General features: G+C 38.9%; 1 protein-coding gene across 2 annotated transcripts in view; it reads right to left on the bottom strand.

Moving 5' to 3' along the window:
* slc16a2 (solute carrier family 16 member 2) overlaps window positions 1-17,260 on the bottom strand; it is a 47,143-nt gene that overhangs the window by 11,567 nt on the left and 18,316 nt on the right. For both annotated transcript variants that reach the window (XM_036589427.1, XM_036589426.1), the window contains exons 2-5: window positions 14,264-14,408; window positions 10,271-10,766; window positions 4,572-4,715; window positions 3,354-3,582 (exon numbers count right to left, since the gene is read on the bottom strand). In XM_036589427.1, coding sequence (XP_036445320.1) covers window positions 3,354-3,582; window positions 4,572-4,715; window positions 10,271-10,766; window positions 14,264-14,408 — 1,014 coding nt within the window. The remainder of the gene's footprint in view (window positions 1-3,353; window positions 3,583-4,571; window positions 4,716-10,270; window positions 10,767-14,263; window positions 14,409-17,260) is intronic.

Raw genomic sequence — 17,260 nt, 5'->3', positions numbered from 1 at the left:
CCTCTCCGACAACCCTGTCCGTTTCTCTCCACTCCTGTCTGGCCTGAACTTCCCTTTCTTAATGGTGTTGCTGCCTTTCAAGTTAGCACTGAAAGCCAAGACAAACAGGCCTGGGCAGTTGTAAATTGCATCCTGACAGAGTGTGGCAACTAGGGGTGGCACTGTGTAAGACTTCAATGGTACGATTCAAGTCACATTTTTTTTTAGCAAATTTATTATGAAACACCATAGAGGGGGAAAAGATCTAAAACACAGCATGTTATTAAACATTTTATTTTGTTTAATTGTTTATAATGAAACATTTGGCTGCTTAGAAAATCCTTATAGAAGACAAAAGGAAATATTCAGAAAGGTCTCAGCCTTCTTATTTGGAATTTGTGAGTCAATGTCTGGAAGTTTTTGCCTATAAAAAGTATGTTTATATTTTAATGTAAGGGCAGATGGATGGGTAGGTGGTGACTAAAAAACAAAGGAACAGAGATATTCCAGCAAAATTAACCTGAATGAAAAGGAAAGTTAAACATACACAAAGGACCACTCCAATGTGAACTGCTCCAGGAGGAAATCTAACATACTTTTTATAGTTTTATTTATTACTCATTCACCTTAACATTTTATAGGGGTAAGGATGATGATCTCACCAACTGAGCCAGCAAAGACTGGCAACCACTGACTTAAGAGTTATGCCAGAACTAAACAATGATTAGGGGACTTTTTTCCCTGCAAGGATTCTGACCAAAAAAACTAATTCTCAATCAAACCAAGGTTTCGCACTGCTTTTTAACCACAATGTTCTGGCATACTGGAAAAAAATTTGGAGGTGAACTGAACAACAAGACTGCAGAAATCCCTGAGGTCCTGGACCGATGCCCTGTTCAGCAATTCAATGGTAATGTGTTCTGCCCCCAACAGAAAAAAAGGTCTCCATCCCACAAGATTCTGATGGGCATGCCCATATAACTTCCTACCAGCGCATCTACACATTGAATAAATATGCATCTGTCAAAAACTCACCTCATGCCAAGAACTGTGAATTTTACCAATCAAGGACACCCAGATAACTCCATCAAACAACTCTCCTAACCACATTGTGGAAGCTGATGACTGATCTATGATAAAACCTTTCAACTGTTCATCTGCACTAGCTCTTCACTGGAAAGACCAATAACAAGTCCCACTGGCAAAACTGTGTACCAGTTGAGACCAATCGATACACTTTTTTCACACAGAAGTGTGACGGCTGATGATAACACATACTTACTGGATTTCTAAAACATTTGTGGAGAGCAAGCTTATTCCTATCTACCTTCCATCTTCTGTGACTTATGGAATCCTTACCAGGAGACACTCTTTACTCAAGCTGAGAATAAAAAGAGGAATCACTAAGGCTGAAAAAATATTTTCTATTTTCCCTATGTATGAAATAATGACTATAGATCAAATTCTTTGAGTGCTGCAAAAGAGGTTAGATGCCTAATTTGACAAGACTGCTGTACTTACATTCCTGATAATCTACCTACACTTTTGAAGAAATTACAAATCTTCCAATTCTCTCCAGTTAGGGTTTGACTTCTTCCACTGTAATGAGAATTGCTTAGGTAGATTTGGCTACAACATCTTGTGTTGTGGGGCAGCATGGTGGCGCAGTGGGTAGCGCTGTCGCCTCACAGCGAGAATGGCCTGGGTTCAATTCCCGGCCAGGCGACCAGGGTCAATTCTGTGTGGAGTTTGCATGTTCTCCCTGTGTCTGTGTCAGTTTCCTCCCACAGTCTAAAAGCATGCAGTCAGGCCAATTGGACATGCTAAAATTGCCCCTAGGTGTGAGTGTGTGTGTGAATGTGTATGTCTGTCTGCCCTGCAATGGACTGGCAACCTGTCCAGGGTGTATCCTGCCTTCCGCCCAATGACAGCTGGGATAGGCTCCAGCACCCCACCGCAACCCAGAAGGATAAGTGGTTTGGATGATGTATGTATATATCTTGTGTTGTGACATTGGATCTGTTAATCCTGTTTATCATCTACATGCTTGTCACCTGTCTGGTGTCTATGTGCAATAAAATATTCACTAGGACTCTCTCTAGTGTGCTGACTAATCAGCTATCAATGTTCAGGGTAATGCATTACAAAGTTAAAGTAATTTAATTACTCTTTTTTGTAATTAATGAATGCATAACAGTTGACATTCTTAGAACCCCATTACAGTTATAGAATTACAGTATTTGTGCTACTCTTGACAACATTAATTATGTGCAACGCATTTAAAAAACACACTGTCTATATATATTCTCTGTGCCTATCCTTGTATGTAGTTTGCATGTGCATGCTACAAGCTGCAATAGCTGACTGTGCAGCTTTGACTGTAAATATGACCAGTGCAGCGTGAATGTTGGCAACAGTGTTTCACTGCCAAAACCTTGACATGCAATTTCACAAAGCATCTAGTAATGCTGTTATGAAACAATGAGGATAATGTGACGAAAAAGAGAGTGACTCAACCTCACCTTCCCAGGTCTAACTTAATTTGGGTTTGCAACAGCTCTGTAAGCATTTTATTCATGAAGATTTTATTTTGAAGCGGTTGTTTTTGAACTGTTTCTACAAGCAAGTTTCTAGGTTTTCAAATAACATTAGGCAAATAATTGGTTTGAATTAAGTATAAATGGTTGTATCTTGTTCAGAGTAAAGGTAGAGACTGTGACATGCTCGCTAAATTACATTTACTGTAGTTTGCTTTTTCTTTGTAACTGTGATTCTGAAAGGACTATTGGGCTTTCTCCTGTACTTACCAAATGGTAGAGCTTTGTACAGGTTTCTTGGAAGTAACTTGGAAATAATGTAATGAAGGAGATTACTTTTTCCAGGAAGTAATAAGTAGATAATCACATTATAGTTTGAGAGGAGTAGTTAGTCATTGTAATGGATTAGAGTAACTACCCCAACACTGTAGCTACAGGCTCTCAGCCTTCAGATCACGGAATCTGGCCTGTTTGAAAAGGAAGCTACTCAACTAAGAAGCATAAACATTGCCTAATATTTGTGCCATCTAAAACAATTTAGAAGAACACCAAAGGGGGACTGTGGAAGCTGAACAAATATTCATGCTGTGTCTTTGTCCTGAGGTGTATTTAGAGATCTCACCCTGTAGTCTTAGTTGAGTCACTCTCAAAAGGCTCTGCTGTTATTGTTGGCCATGTATCAAACAATATATGGCCAACAATAACTAAAATAAATAAATAGATAAATAAATCATTGCATACAGCTATCAACAGTTGGCCACTTACACACACACACACACACGCATTTCTTCTGCTTTCATTCAGCAGAATCAGCACTGCATCATGTAAGATACTCACCTGCAATAGGAGGGCCTGCCGTCATTGGTACAGCCATGAGGCCCAGTAGGTAGCCAATAGCCTGGGATGCCTGCATGGGCCCTACCAACTCGAAGGCGATGGGAGCCATGATGGTAATGAAACAGCCATCACACAGCCCCATGAACACACACACCACCACCAGCCCCTCGAATACTCTACACAGCGGGATCATCATTGACATCAGACCCAGGACCATAAACGAGGCTACCTAAACATGCAAACACACAAAGAACAAGGTAAAGAAGCAAACCAAAGCATGTACATGACTTAAGTGACTAATACTTAATATCATTAACGGAAAAGTCTGACTATATTGTATCCACACATCTTGAAAAAGACTTTATACTCTTTGTATTCTTCCTAGTCATCAAAAAACCCTTGTACCAGGACATGTAGGCACTACTGATTCAGTTATATGTCCCTGAAATGTTCGCTATTTGTGAAAGCTTAGCTCACAGAACGCTTGTTCCCTAATATTTTAAGTAACAAGTACGGCTGGAACATTCAAGGTTATTGGATAAATGCTTATATCAGCGTATATCAATGAGCTTCTATGGTCATTGTCCTTATTGTGGCCCCTGGAACTGTATCAAAACCTACACTGAGACAGGTAAACTACATTCACAAACTCAATTTTAAGAGCTGGAAAGCAGAGAAACTTTAACTAACGTTTTACAACACATCTCTACCCAACAGGGCCCAACTGTTACATATGGGATTTATTAGTATTGGTGAAAACTACAAAGCACAAATTTTTAGCGGCTTGCTGTATACTGTAACAAACAGACATTATGAACACAAAACACCATCATAGTTCAAATAATAAAAAAAGCAGGCAAAATGTACTCAATTATAACATTCAACATGTGAAAAAATACTTTCAACTGACTGAAAACAAGAAAGATAAGAGCTAATTAAGAGAAGCCAGCAAAACACAAATGAGAAATAAATCAGATTTGTTAGTTCACTGCTAACACCTGGCAATAAAGAACTGTTTCACTAAAACTTGGGCTCTGTTTAGCTCCTTAAAATCTGTATCGGTCACTAAATCTCAATGCATGAATCATACATCATCGCCAGATGTATATGTATGCACATGAAAAATACTGGCTTTCAGCACTGGTCCATAATTCCCATATCGGTGCATCCCTACTATAAAATATGTAATAAAAGAACAGTCTGGCTGCGCTTCTGTACCTGCATGTAAATTTTTGCCACTCCAGGGATGAGATCGCCCACTTTTCCAAAGAGCAGACGTCCAACTCCTGAAGAAGCCCCCAAACAGACCAACAGCACCCACTCCCTTTGTGTCTCCTCAAACTGCTCCTTAACAAACTTGATCTGTGACATATGGGCAGACACATACAAACACACACACACATTTCAGCATTACAAATGTATGACCTCAGCTTTGCTGAGCAGGGGAGATTTTTATTGGTACTGCCTACTGTTAACGTGAATAAGGCTCAGTGTGTGCTGGCTGCTCTCCACCTCCAAGTCCCTGAAAAGAGCTTTCACGAATATATACATATAATCAAGGTAGTAATGCGTGTCACTGTTGAGAAAGCACAAGAGGGGGCTATAAGTCAAACCAATTCCACTGTTCCTCTCCTTTGTTTCTCGGAAACGACTGGGGGTGGAAGGAAGGAGGGAGGGAACGGGTGGGAGTGGGGGGGGTGCAGGAGAGTAAACATTCTTCAGAAGTGTGTCCTGAGCTTGGGGTCGCCAGGCATTGAGTACAGCAGTTTGCCTACTCTGAAAGAGTGGCAAAGTATGTCAGAGGCCACGATGGCTATTCATTCACATGCTCAGAAATGCCACAGAAAGAAAGGTTTTGGCTCTTGGGGAGCAAGCTTACTGGCACTGAACACTCACAAACTCTTCCTTACACACACACATAAATGTGCAACAAAAGCCGGGGGTAATGTTTACATTTGATCCAAAGTCTTCAAAAACATGACTGTAGGTGGGAGAAAGAAGGGGGGCGCAGCTTCTCATCTTTACGACTTCATACTTCAGACGATCCAAAGGAACATACGGTACACACCCCCCCCAACACACACACACACACACACACACACACACACACACACACACACACACACACTCATATGCACAATACACACTCATGCACACATATCCGGAGTACATACACACCCCCAAAACACATCCGGACCACATACACACACTTCCAACACATACACACACATCCGGAATACATGCACACCTTCCATTTCATATCCGCAACACCCACCCACACACACATACCTAGAGTACACACTCATAGGTACATTTCCAGACACACATCCCACTGTCAGCCATTCATTCATCCATTCAAGACAAACACACCTCTTGCATATAAAGAGAGTTGCTAGTTTAGAAGCTTCATCATCATTTAGGTGCACCTTTTTGGAACGTGCTGCAGACTATCAATCTCATAATTAGTGTGCATTTGCAAAAGACAAAACATTAAATGTCTTTGTACTTATGGCTGTCGGTAATTAAACGTCATATAAATAACTGCAATTAATGATTCTTTTTTAATTGTCTCATAAAACAAGCCTAAAGCAGCCAAATTGGCTTATTAGCCATCTTACTAGCTATGTTTATTTAGTGGCTAATACTGTTTGTACTGTTGAATCAATACTGCACACACACTGTTGTGCATACACACTCACAAAAATGTCTACAGTTACGCAGAATTACGTGTAGAGTTAAGCAAAACCACGTTTATCACAAGAGTAAAAAATAAGCACTCGTTCTGCCAGCAAACATATAAAAAATGTTAGAATTAGCTACATAGCTAACAAATAAGCTAACATTATTCAGCGCTGCCCTCTTAACATGTTAGAGCACCATCATAGAAGTTTTTTGTTTGTTTGTTTGTTTTCTTAAGTCCCATGATGTGTCTCAGTGAATGCATTTATTGCTTACTTTTTTTACATTTATCTACCTCAATCCAGCACATCCAATTCTCTGTTAATAAGTTGCAGCACAGTATGACTATGAAATCTAACAACTGTGGAAAATGATTGCAGTCAGCTTGAATAACTGTGACCAACTTAAATAACTAAATGACAGGCATATGTGTACTGTTTTTGTTTAAAAAATCAAAGTGGATGTGCAAATCACTGATTTCTGTTTTTCTCTTTACATTCTTGGTATTGAGCTTTGTAATTCAGTCCTCTCGAGTTCTCTATTAGTTCTCTTTTCCAACAGTGCACTACTGCCTTTGATTACATCACCCTACTGCCCAGGCCTATATGGTAGCAGTATGGTATTCATGTATTAGGCACAGCAGTGTTGCTGGGTTTTTGCATACATCAGTGTGTAAGATTGTGGCTCACCCCAGAAAAACATTCAGTCAAGAGTGGCTCTGTGGTCAGAAATTGATAGCTGACAGCTGCTGGAGCTACGTCTATACAGAAATTTGATTAATGGCCTGGCGGAGATAAAAATATTCTATCACATATTAACTCAAATGTTAAATGCTGTGTTTGGAAACTAGTTATCTTCTATCTTCTACACAGCCATATAGCTATTTCACTACAGAATTGAATCACTGACAACAACAAAAAAAGCTCTTCACCTTACATAGCACTTTCGCACTTTATGGTGTACTACAGCACGTTACAGGGACTAATCCAAAATCCAGAACTATCTGTACCCTGATTGAATACTTAAAGTTGATAGATTTGTAACCATACCATTCTGTACTGCACCATCTAGTGGAAAATCGCTATTAGACTGTAAGTGGACATCAGGAATCAGAAACACATTTCTGTCTGTCTATTCGAGAAGCATTTATGTTGACAAATGTAAACTGAATGTGGAAATATCTTATATGGACATTATCAGGATATGAGATGCATGAAACGGATAAGTATAAATAAACTGTCATCAGCAAAGGGGAGCTACAAGACAGGAGTTTCTAATAAAATGGCAAGTATACACAGTGCTAAAAACCCAGAGGAACATTGCTGTACCCGATACACTCATACCAACCCTACACATATTACCATGCCAGTACCATGTCAATGTCACTGCTGTACTGAGAGTGGTACATTGAGTGACCATACGTCCTCTTTTTCCAGGACACGTCCTCTTTTTGGGACCTAAAAATGCATCTGTTCGGTATTTCAAAATTGCCCTAAAATGTCCCAGATTTGTCTTTGCTTTCATGTTGACATCAGGTAAGTTCCTTCTTGTTTGGAAGGAAAAGTCACACCAGCCCTTTGCAGCTAAGACTGGAACGCACTGCCCTAGTGGTACATAACCCAAATAATATCTGGTCAGTGGCGATTCTATGGTGGATCCTTTCCACTGATGGACGAGGAAGAGGGGCTGCTAAACTGTGCAGCAACAGATGGACTACAGTCAATAATTCTAAACTTACAAAGTGCATCTTTATGGAGTTTCTAATAAAATGTCTAATGAGTTTAAGTACAAAGTATGTGGACGTAATTGTGGCAGCTCAGTGTAGAAGCAACACTGCATAAATGTGCTGCAGTTATTTTGATAGAAGTTTCTTTACAACTAGTGCTCTAGTGAACTGATGTTTAACAAAGATGACGCTGCCTTTCAGACAAGAACAAAGTCCCAAAAGATGTTTCATTTCACATACATGAAGCTATAACAGATTGGTTTTCCATTTAGAGAAAGATCATTTTGGTTGGGCTGTGTTTAAAAGAAAGGCAGCTGAAGTATAGGGTTTTACCTCTGAACTTAGAGTGCAAGATCTATAGTACAAACACAGTGACAATTTAAATTGGTTTTAGGAAAGCCTGTTTACATTTCAGCAAATTGTTTATGTGATAGAGCTAAATGTATACATGTACAGTATGGTCTATATGGTGCACAGAGCATAAGTTTAATGCATCTGATGGGTCTGTTTTCTTGAAGGAGCGAGAGGAGTGGGGCAGCATTTTAAACAGAGAAGTTAGCACATACATTCTAAAAGCATACAGATGTATAAGTGAGTTAGAGTGAGGAGAGGAACCACAGTGGTCAAACAGGGACAGAGGTCTTAACAAACTGAAGCTGATGCTGACAACAGCCAACCCAAGCCTAGTTACAAAATTACATTTTGTATCACCCTTACATTTAGAATTCACAGAAATGTATTATAATGTACTTTTCAGAAGGGAGAAAAGTTATAGTCATAGCTATAGTTAAGACCAACAGCGATAACCAGAATTGAAAAGTCAGAATTTGATTTTCATATTCTAATGAACTCATTTGTTAAATATATGCCCATTTTGAATTTGATGCCGACAACATGTTCCAAAAAAGTTGGGACGGAGGCATGTTTACCCCTTCGTTTCATCACCTCTTCTTTTAACAACACTCTGTAAGCGTTTGGGAACTGAGGAGACCAACTGCCGTAGTTTTGAAAGGGAAATGTTTTACCCATTCTTGTTGATATAGAATTTCGGCTTCTCAACAGTTCAGCTTTAATGGTGCCTTCACAGATGTGTGAGTCACCCATGCCATTTGCACTAATGCACCCCTATACCATCATGAATGCTGGCTTTTGAACTGTGCACTAATAACAAGATGAGTGGTCTTTACCACGGAGGACACAGTGTCCAAGATTTCCAAAAAATTGGAAAATTTAAAATGTTGATTTGTTGGACCACAGGACATTTTTTTCACTTCCCCTCAGTCCATTTTAAATGAGCTCGGGCCCAGAGAAGACGGCAGCATTTCTGGATCCTGTTAATACATGGTTTTGACGTTTTAACTGCAATTGTGGATGCAGTGACAAACTGTTTTCACAGACAGTGGTTTTCAGAAGTGTTTCTGAGCCCATGCAGTGCCGCCTGAGGGCCCAAAGATCATGGCCAGCCAGTACTAGTTTTTGGCCTTGTCCCTTGCATACAGAAATTTCTCCAGATTCTCTGAATCTTTTAATGTTATTATGTACCGTAGATGATAAAAAGCAAAAGTCCTTTGCTATTTCATGTTGAGAAGCATTATTCTTGAATTGTTGCACTATTTGCCCATGCAGTCTTTTATAGAGCGGTGGACCCCTCCCCATCCTTACTTCTGAAAGACTCAGCCTCTCAGACTCATGCTCTTTTTATACCCAATCATGGTACCGACCTGTTGCCAATCAACCACCAGGTGTTTTTTTACCATTACACAACTTTGCCAGCCTTTTGTTGCCCCGTCCCAACTTTTTGGAACGTGTTGTTGACATCAAATTCTAAATCGGCATAAACAATAAAATTTCTCAGTTTTGACATTGGATATGTTGTCTTTGTACAATTTTCAATTTAATATAGAGTTTAAATGATTTGCACGTCATCACATTTTGTTTTTATTTACATTTTGCACAGCGTCCCAACTTTTTTGTAATGGGGTTGTATGATAAACATTAATTTGTTTTCAATTTATTAATTCAGAAGGGATCTACTGAGAGTTATCTAAAAATTTAACAAACTCATAATACTGCAAGAGTCACAATGTGCAGCCCACATCGCAATTCCTCACTCTCATAACTACATAACTTGGATACCTGTTTAAAAGTAGTAACTGAATAACCTTTGAGCCTTTATCAAAGCAAATATTTTTCAGATTAATCCAAGTGAAAAACCAAATCAAAAATTAAACTTAGTTCAAATGCAGTTGACCAGCCAAGATGGCTGGTGTCATCACACATTTGCCTCAAACTGCACCAAGTTGTTATGTAATCTCAAATATATTTGCGGTTCCTGACACTGTATGACATACTTCTATCTATAAAAACGGACTAAAGTACATTGCTTTGCTTTAAATAGCAGTAGAGTAAACTTTAATACAAAAACACATAATTCTAAATTTTGGTCTGTATCACTACATTCTGATTAACATTAATGAATTAACCAAGAAAAAAAAAAAGCTCAATGTCTCACCAGGTGAATATAGGGTACGAAGTATCCCAGCACTGCCGTGGCCACCCCGAATGCCCACACACGATAGGTCACCACGCTAAAGACACGCACGTTAAAATACTTTCTTATCTTCAGCAGGCTCCTTTGCCACCGGCTCCCAGAGACAGAGCCTGGCGCTCCAGGCTGCCCCGGGGGCCCTCCATCTGGCCCCATACCTGGCATTGGGCATGTGCCACTGGGGAGCAGTGGCCTGAAAGTGAGGGCCAGCACCGACTGAACCAGCATGAACAGGCTCAGGATCTGAAAGGTTCTGCAAAGGCCAAGTGGCCCCACAACCTTCTTGAGTAGAACAGGCAGTCCCATGGAGAAGATGCTACTGGCGGCGGTGACCACTCCATTAGCCAGGCCCAGGCGCTGGCGGAAGTAGTGCCCCAAAATAACCAAAGATGGCTGGAAGGCAAAGGAGGATCCACAGCCAAACAGGATGCCATAGGTAAAGTAACGTAGACCCAAGGTCCTGAGAAGATAAAGACATAGTTTGTAAAATCAAGTGTCTGCTTTGACCTTTGACATACCTAGGGTTGGAATTTATGCAAATTCTTCTGCTATTAGTTGGAGATTAATCATTAACCAGCATGCCTAAAATCAAGAATGCGGCCCATTAAAATGTCAGTTATAAAATGGATAGTTTCAGTTCTGAAATCTGATTAGCTGAACCATGTTCGAAGCCACTGTAAAATACTTGAAATGTGGACATGCTTATAAGTGCACACATCAGCTGAATTTTGTGTAAATGCATCAAGACCTTAACAATTGTTCCTTGTATGGGCCATGGCATGTAGAACTGATAAGTAGGGCCAGGCCCAAGTGTGTATATGCAGTAAACATCCCATATTAAACATGTCCTATATGAGAACCTTGTTTTGAACATAGGGGGTGACAACTATAATATGTTAATAATAATAATAATAATAATAATAATTATTATTATTATTATTATTATTATTGATGACCAAAAACTAAAAAGTTGACAAAATTATTGATATGTCCAATGCTGAGGGACAAAGCAGTCACTGTTCACCACATTCTTTTCTATAATTTTTCACACCCATGTGTAGTTTCCTCATATCACCATGCACTTTCTCTTGGAGAACTTAGACAAAACTGTTGTTTATCATAATGCTTGTGAATGTTTGCTTTCGATATGGTACATTGTGTTAGTTGTGCTATTGTCCTCTGAAGAAGTGGTATTAAACACCACTACATTAGCTGCACTTTTAGTAGGACTTGTGTACTATTCAAAAACATTCCTCCTCTTAAAAGATGAAACTATCTATTAAAATAGGAATTGTTGCTTTACGGAAATGAAATAAAATTTATTTAACATTTTCTTAACAATAGCACTGCTCGAACATTTGTTTATTTGTTAGTTAACGATTAACTGGTTAATCACTTATATCCCTAGTCCCTACCTAACTTGGCTATTAAGGAGGTAGATGAGAAAAAAATTCTTGATCAAATAAGAGATGTTTGGTGTCCAAAGTTTGCTTCTTTGCCTTTGCTCTGGAGCTACAAGGCTAATATAGCTAATGAGTAATGAAAAGTTCTGCACACAAATTAACATCATACAAACTGCATGCCCAAATCATTATACACCTGTAACACATTGTAGTTTCTATAAAGTGCTTAATGCCAGAGACTGGTACTGAATATCGATGAATATCAATGTCATCTCAGTACTGTTTGATTGAACACTGTGCAAATGGACACAGCTCCCAGCCGTAAGTGTGCAATAAAAAAATAAACTTATATTTGGCAAATTGGAGATGTGTATGTGTCTGTGCGCATGTGTGTGTGTGCGTGTGTGTGTGTGTGTGTGTGTGTGAGAGAGATGACACTAGCTTAAATACAGAGAATCAGTTTACTCAGTTGGTTTCCATCCTCGTATGTGTATCCCATTGTCCATGTGTATGTCTGTCCAATGCAGGCTGTTGTTTTCTAGTGTCTCTGTAACTCTCTGTTTTCTAGTGTCTTTGTCTCATAATTAGAATGGTTAGAACAGGCTCTCCTGTTCAGACTCTCTAAGGTGCATCCATTGTTGGCTATTATCAATGTCCCATTTGGAATGTCTGAGGTAGCATATGCGTGTGTATCCTGTTGCTTTGTTTGTGTCAGGCAGGAGTGTTATTCTCTCCTCATTTTCATTCATTTACACTCTTTAGGCAGATCCATACTAAGCCAAAATGCTCAGAAGATTAAACACTTTTCTCTCGCCATTAGAATGTTTTGCTGTAGTGCTCACTATTGGACTTTCATAATCATGCGACTAGAAAAAAAAGCCTTCTCAATGACATGGCAATCTCAAGTTGCCTCAATGTATCTACCTCTCTTTTTTTGTATAAAAATCTGGTCAAGCGTAAAATATCTTTTAAAATAATAAATACATAAATAAATATAGAAAACAAAAATATGACCCTGCATGAGTAAAACCCTGGTAGCACATCAATGATCATAAAATTACAGGCAATTCGGGCACGCCATTCATTTCCAATTAATTATCCTCAGAACTCTTGAAAGGCTATGCATTATTGTTTGGCCTTCTAAAAAAAATCTGATTAGCGGAATAATCCTCAAAATAATCAGAAGATCACTCAATTACTAATAAAACATATGCCCAAAAACATTCAAACACTGTTCTTATTTAGTGAATGCAACTAATTTAGGGTGCACCCACTGTAATGAGCAATATGAATCAATGAGCAATATGGCAAAAATGTAACATCACTATAGGTGAAGATAAGTTCATGCTACACAATATGTTTGGAGATTTCTGAGGTGGAATAAGTTACAAAAAAGGCTAGGTTTAAAAATACAATAAAAGCTATAAGTGCAATGATTTCTATTCAATTTTTTAGATATTGCGCTGGACTAAATCCAGCTACATAGGATTAATTATGCTCTCTTTGCAATAAAACATGCAGTTCTTCAGTAATCTTTTGCTTGGAAAAGCCTACTGTGAGGCAGTTTATCATGATAAAGATAAATATCATCATATTGCCCACCAATAATCCACTACTGGCACAGGTGTTCAGTTCCATACTAGGAACTCAAATCCTTGCCACAATTTTCCAAAACCAAGCATAAAGTCTTCCCAGAAAAGGCTGCAGCAAAGGGTGCGTGGGGCAAACTCCCTAAAAATACCCTTTATTTTAGAAGAAACGCTGGATAAGCAGGTGTCCACAAACTTTGGACACGTGCACAATCGATAGTGGCATCTCTATTCAACATAAATATTCAAATGGGTTAACATGGGTTTCATATGTCTGCGATGAAGCAGCTATTGTGTCTTTAGCTCACTCAGAAGGTCATGGTTACAGAATAAATAGGAGCTCTGTTCACGAAAGCCAAAGGCCTGCTGGCTATCAGGGGCACAGGGGGACAGAAGCACACACACACAAAAACATATGGTTCATTTTACGGACAAAAATGCCATACGTTAATGTATTTTCCTGTCCTAGTCCTTTGCTCCACACACACTTAAACACATTTGGTCACAGCCACAGGCATTATGGCTATTTAAGGATGTGCACATTCAATTAAATACACAAGAAATTAGTTGTTAACCAAAAGATTCTTTGTGTGAGCTAACAAAGAACAAAATATGTCCTGTGCAAAAATAAGAATTATTGTTGGCCTCAGATCTGAAAGGTGGAGGGAGTGAGTTTGTGTTTGTGTGTGCACATGTACAAAGAAAACACCACTTAGTGTTATGAATGACAGCCTTAAAAAGATGCGCATAAAATTTGGACTTTTATCTCTTACCTGTCAGCTCCCAGCTGCCTTAGAGACAAGTATAGCAAGGCAGTGACAGGTTTGTATGTGCGAGAGTGTGTGTGAGTCAGGGAGAGAGTGAGAGAGAGAGTGAGAAAGGGAGGGGGGGGAGAAGCACTTTAGCAGAACTGTGAGACTTTGTGGAAGGAGGGGAGGAAGATGACGATGATGAAGGTGCATTACGTGGCGAACGAGCTGCTCAGGAGTCCGAGGAAGGCGACAAAGGCTCCACCCACGGCCGTCTTCCTGCAGCCGAAATGATCCGTGAACATGCTGACCACGGGAGAGCAGAAAAAAATCATCCCCATTGCCAAGGCCCCAACCCACGCTGCGGGGAGAGAGAGAGAGAGAGAGAGAGAGAGAGAGAGAGAGAGAGAGAGAGAGAGAGAGAGAGAGAGAGAGAGAATGAGAATGTTTCATCATTTCAGGACAAAGTCTGATGATTATGGATATTATGGATATCAGTCCTCATTATTATGAAAACCAGTCCCAATCAATATTGCTTCAGCAACACAGACAGATACAAAAAAAGACAGAAAGACAGAGAGACAAAGAGACCAAGAGAGGGAGAGGGTGAGAGTGAGAGAGAGAGAGAGAGAAACAGAGAGCAAGCCTCATTACCTGTGAATAATAATCACCTTACAGTATTAATGTGCACTGTATCAAGGATAGTTTCAAGCTTCACTGACACAAAGCCTTTTGTTACTGTCAGAAAAATCCCACAGGGACACAGTTTCTCATTTACAAAAGAGCCTGACTTTACCCCACAGAAATGTTTATAGACACAATTTCAGTTTTGTTCCCTGAAAAAAAAAATTGCTAACATGACCATTAAACAGAACAAACACATCATACAGCAAATGATTTATGCTAAATCACAAACACGATAAACACACAAATACAGACACAGTTCACCATATTCATATGTCATTTCAAATGAGAGGCAGGCATGAGAGTTTCATTTTGTAAAACTAGTGACACTGACTCTTCATATCATAAAAAATCATAAAATCATATGCATGTATAAATGATAACCATGATATAATGGTACTGCCAAACTGCCACATACATGCTCACTGGCCACCTAATTAATTTCCTTGTGTATACACTCAATGTCTATTTTATCCAGTTAGCTTACCATATAGGTGCATTTTTATAGTTTACAATTACAGTTTTTAAACAACTCTGTGTCATCGCTGTATCCAGCTAACAGTAGCACTGCTGTGTCTAATGTCATTACCATGTCAGTGTCACTGCAGTGCTGAGAATGATCCATGTTACATCTTCAGTAGCCTATGGGGGTCTTGATTATTGGTGAACATGCTAAACAGAGGAGATAACAAATTACGCTGACAAACAGATGGACTACAATCTGTTATGGCAGAATTACAAAGTGCACCTATATGGTAAGTGGACCTGATAAAATGGACAAAAAGTGCAGATACAAAGTAGGTGTACCTAATGAAGTGACCAGTGTGTGTATATTGGAAACACAAGCACACATTCGCATGATTATGCAAAGAAAGGCAGAAAGTTCACGGTGGCTGGCTCAAGCTGAGACCAGTGTTCCGACAGATGGTGTGTTTGGATGGTTCAAAGGTAGCTTAATGTCTGCACAATTTGTTTGGAGTCTGAGCACTCTGGTTAAACATTGGAGGCTGACCTCATCGTGTGTTTTATGTGATGTCTGTGTCTCATGTCTGAGCATATGTGTGTATAGAGTTGGCTATGCCTGATGCATGTATTGTATCAGTGTATTTATCAAAATATGCCTTTCTTTAGAATTTTTGAGAATAATTTCACTATTATATTTCAGTTATGTAAGAAAGAATACCTAAATACTTGTATGGAGAGCATGCCATACCCAAATAATGTTTTTTTCATGATTTTCTTTTCCAAACTATTGTTAAAAGTACATATTGGAAATGGCTACATTTAGCTTCAGTGCTCAGCTTTATCTTACCTAAATAAATCATTTGACCATTTTCTTTGTCAAATTATTGTTAAACGCACATATTAAAAATCTTTTGGTCCAAAGGTAGTTTAAATACTTGAAAAGTTTGAATGCTAATAAATGTTGCTCTTTGAAATGACAGCACATGGATTTGATTCATGATTTACTGGTTGTCGAGTCGATTCAGAAACGATTTTTGTAAATTAAGAAAAAGCAAATTTGATTTGATTCACTAAACAAGTCAGCAATTCAAGCACCTTTATGATTTACTGTAACAAATTAAAAGTATTGATATAATATTATGAACTAATATTTAGCTAACATTCCCCTAATATTTCTCAGGCAAAAACTGTTTAGAGAATGGTTTTTCACAAAATCTTTCCAATCTCTCTCAGCAAAGACATTGTGGTGGCGCCCTCAGATCAAGCTGTTTTGGGAGTTCATGTTCACTACAGCTTGCACACCATGTCTTTTTCCAAATAAAGAGCTTTGTTTGATTTTTTGCAGCTGCACCTTCTTCATTCTTCATGTTAACTCTGCAATACCATGCTATCAAAGTGATTAACTACTTATTAAGTTAACTACTCTTCCTTTTATGTGTATCAGCATTATGTGATTTTAAGTTAATTACACTACAGAGCATTCACAAACAGAGCATTGGCTTGCCAAAACCTGATAAAAATCACATTAAAGCCAAACTAGACAGCTCTTGTTTGGTTTATTTATTATCAGCAATGTGTGGGCAGTGGTTTGTAAATCTCTTGCTCTGCGTTTCCTTCGTCAGCTATGTCCACAGTTAGCTTGTAAACACTGCCTGAGCCACTTGTGTTGGCACTGAAGTCAGAGGTATCACATGTATTTGTTTTAATATCACACATAGGCGTGGGTGATACAGAAAAAATACGTGTAGCTGGTCAGTTTTCCTTAAGTACTGACAATATCCAAGATTGCTAGAAAAGCAATTTTTCCTGATAACAATAAAATACACAAATAACCCTAATCACACATTTAAACAAGTCGGTTAATAAACTGTTTGAAACCAAGCATTTAAAATCGACTTCTGACTGCTGCAAATGATTCAGTATTTTTTTTTCTTTTTATAAATCAATGCAGTTGCATTGGGAGGAATGAATTGTTACACCACTAGTGCATAGGGCTGGCTGCATCTAATGTGTGTGTGAATGTGTATACTTGTGCATCTGTGTGTATATGTGTGCATAGAACTG

The sequence above is a fragment of the Colossoma macropomum genome, unplaced genomic scaffold, assembly GCF_904425465.1.
Source record: "Colossoma macropomum unplaced genomic scaffold, Colossoma_macropomum, whole genome shotgun sequence".
Lineage (NCBI taxonomy): Eukaryota > Metazoa > Chordata > Actinopteri > Characiformes > Serrasalmidae > Colossoma > Colossoma macropomum.
The sequence above is the reverse complement of the archived record's forward strand: the minus strand, read 5'-3'. Positions and strand labels throughout refer to the sequence as shown.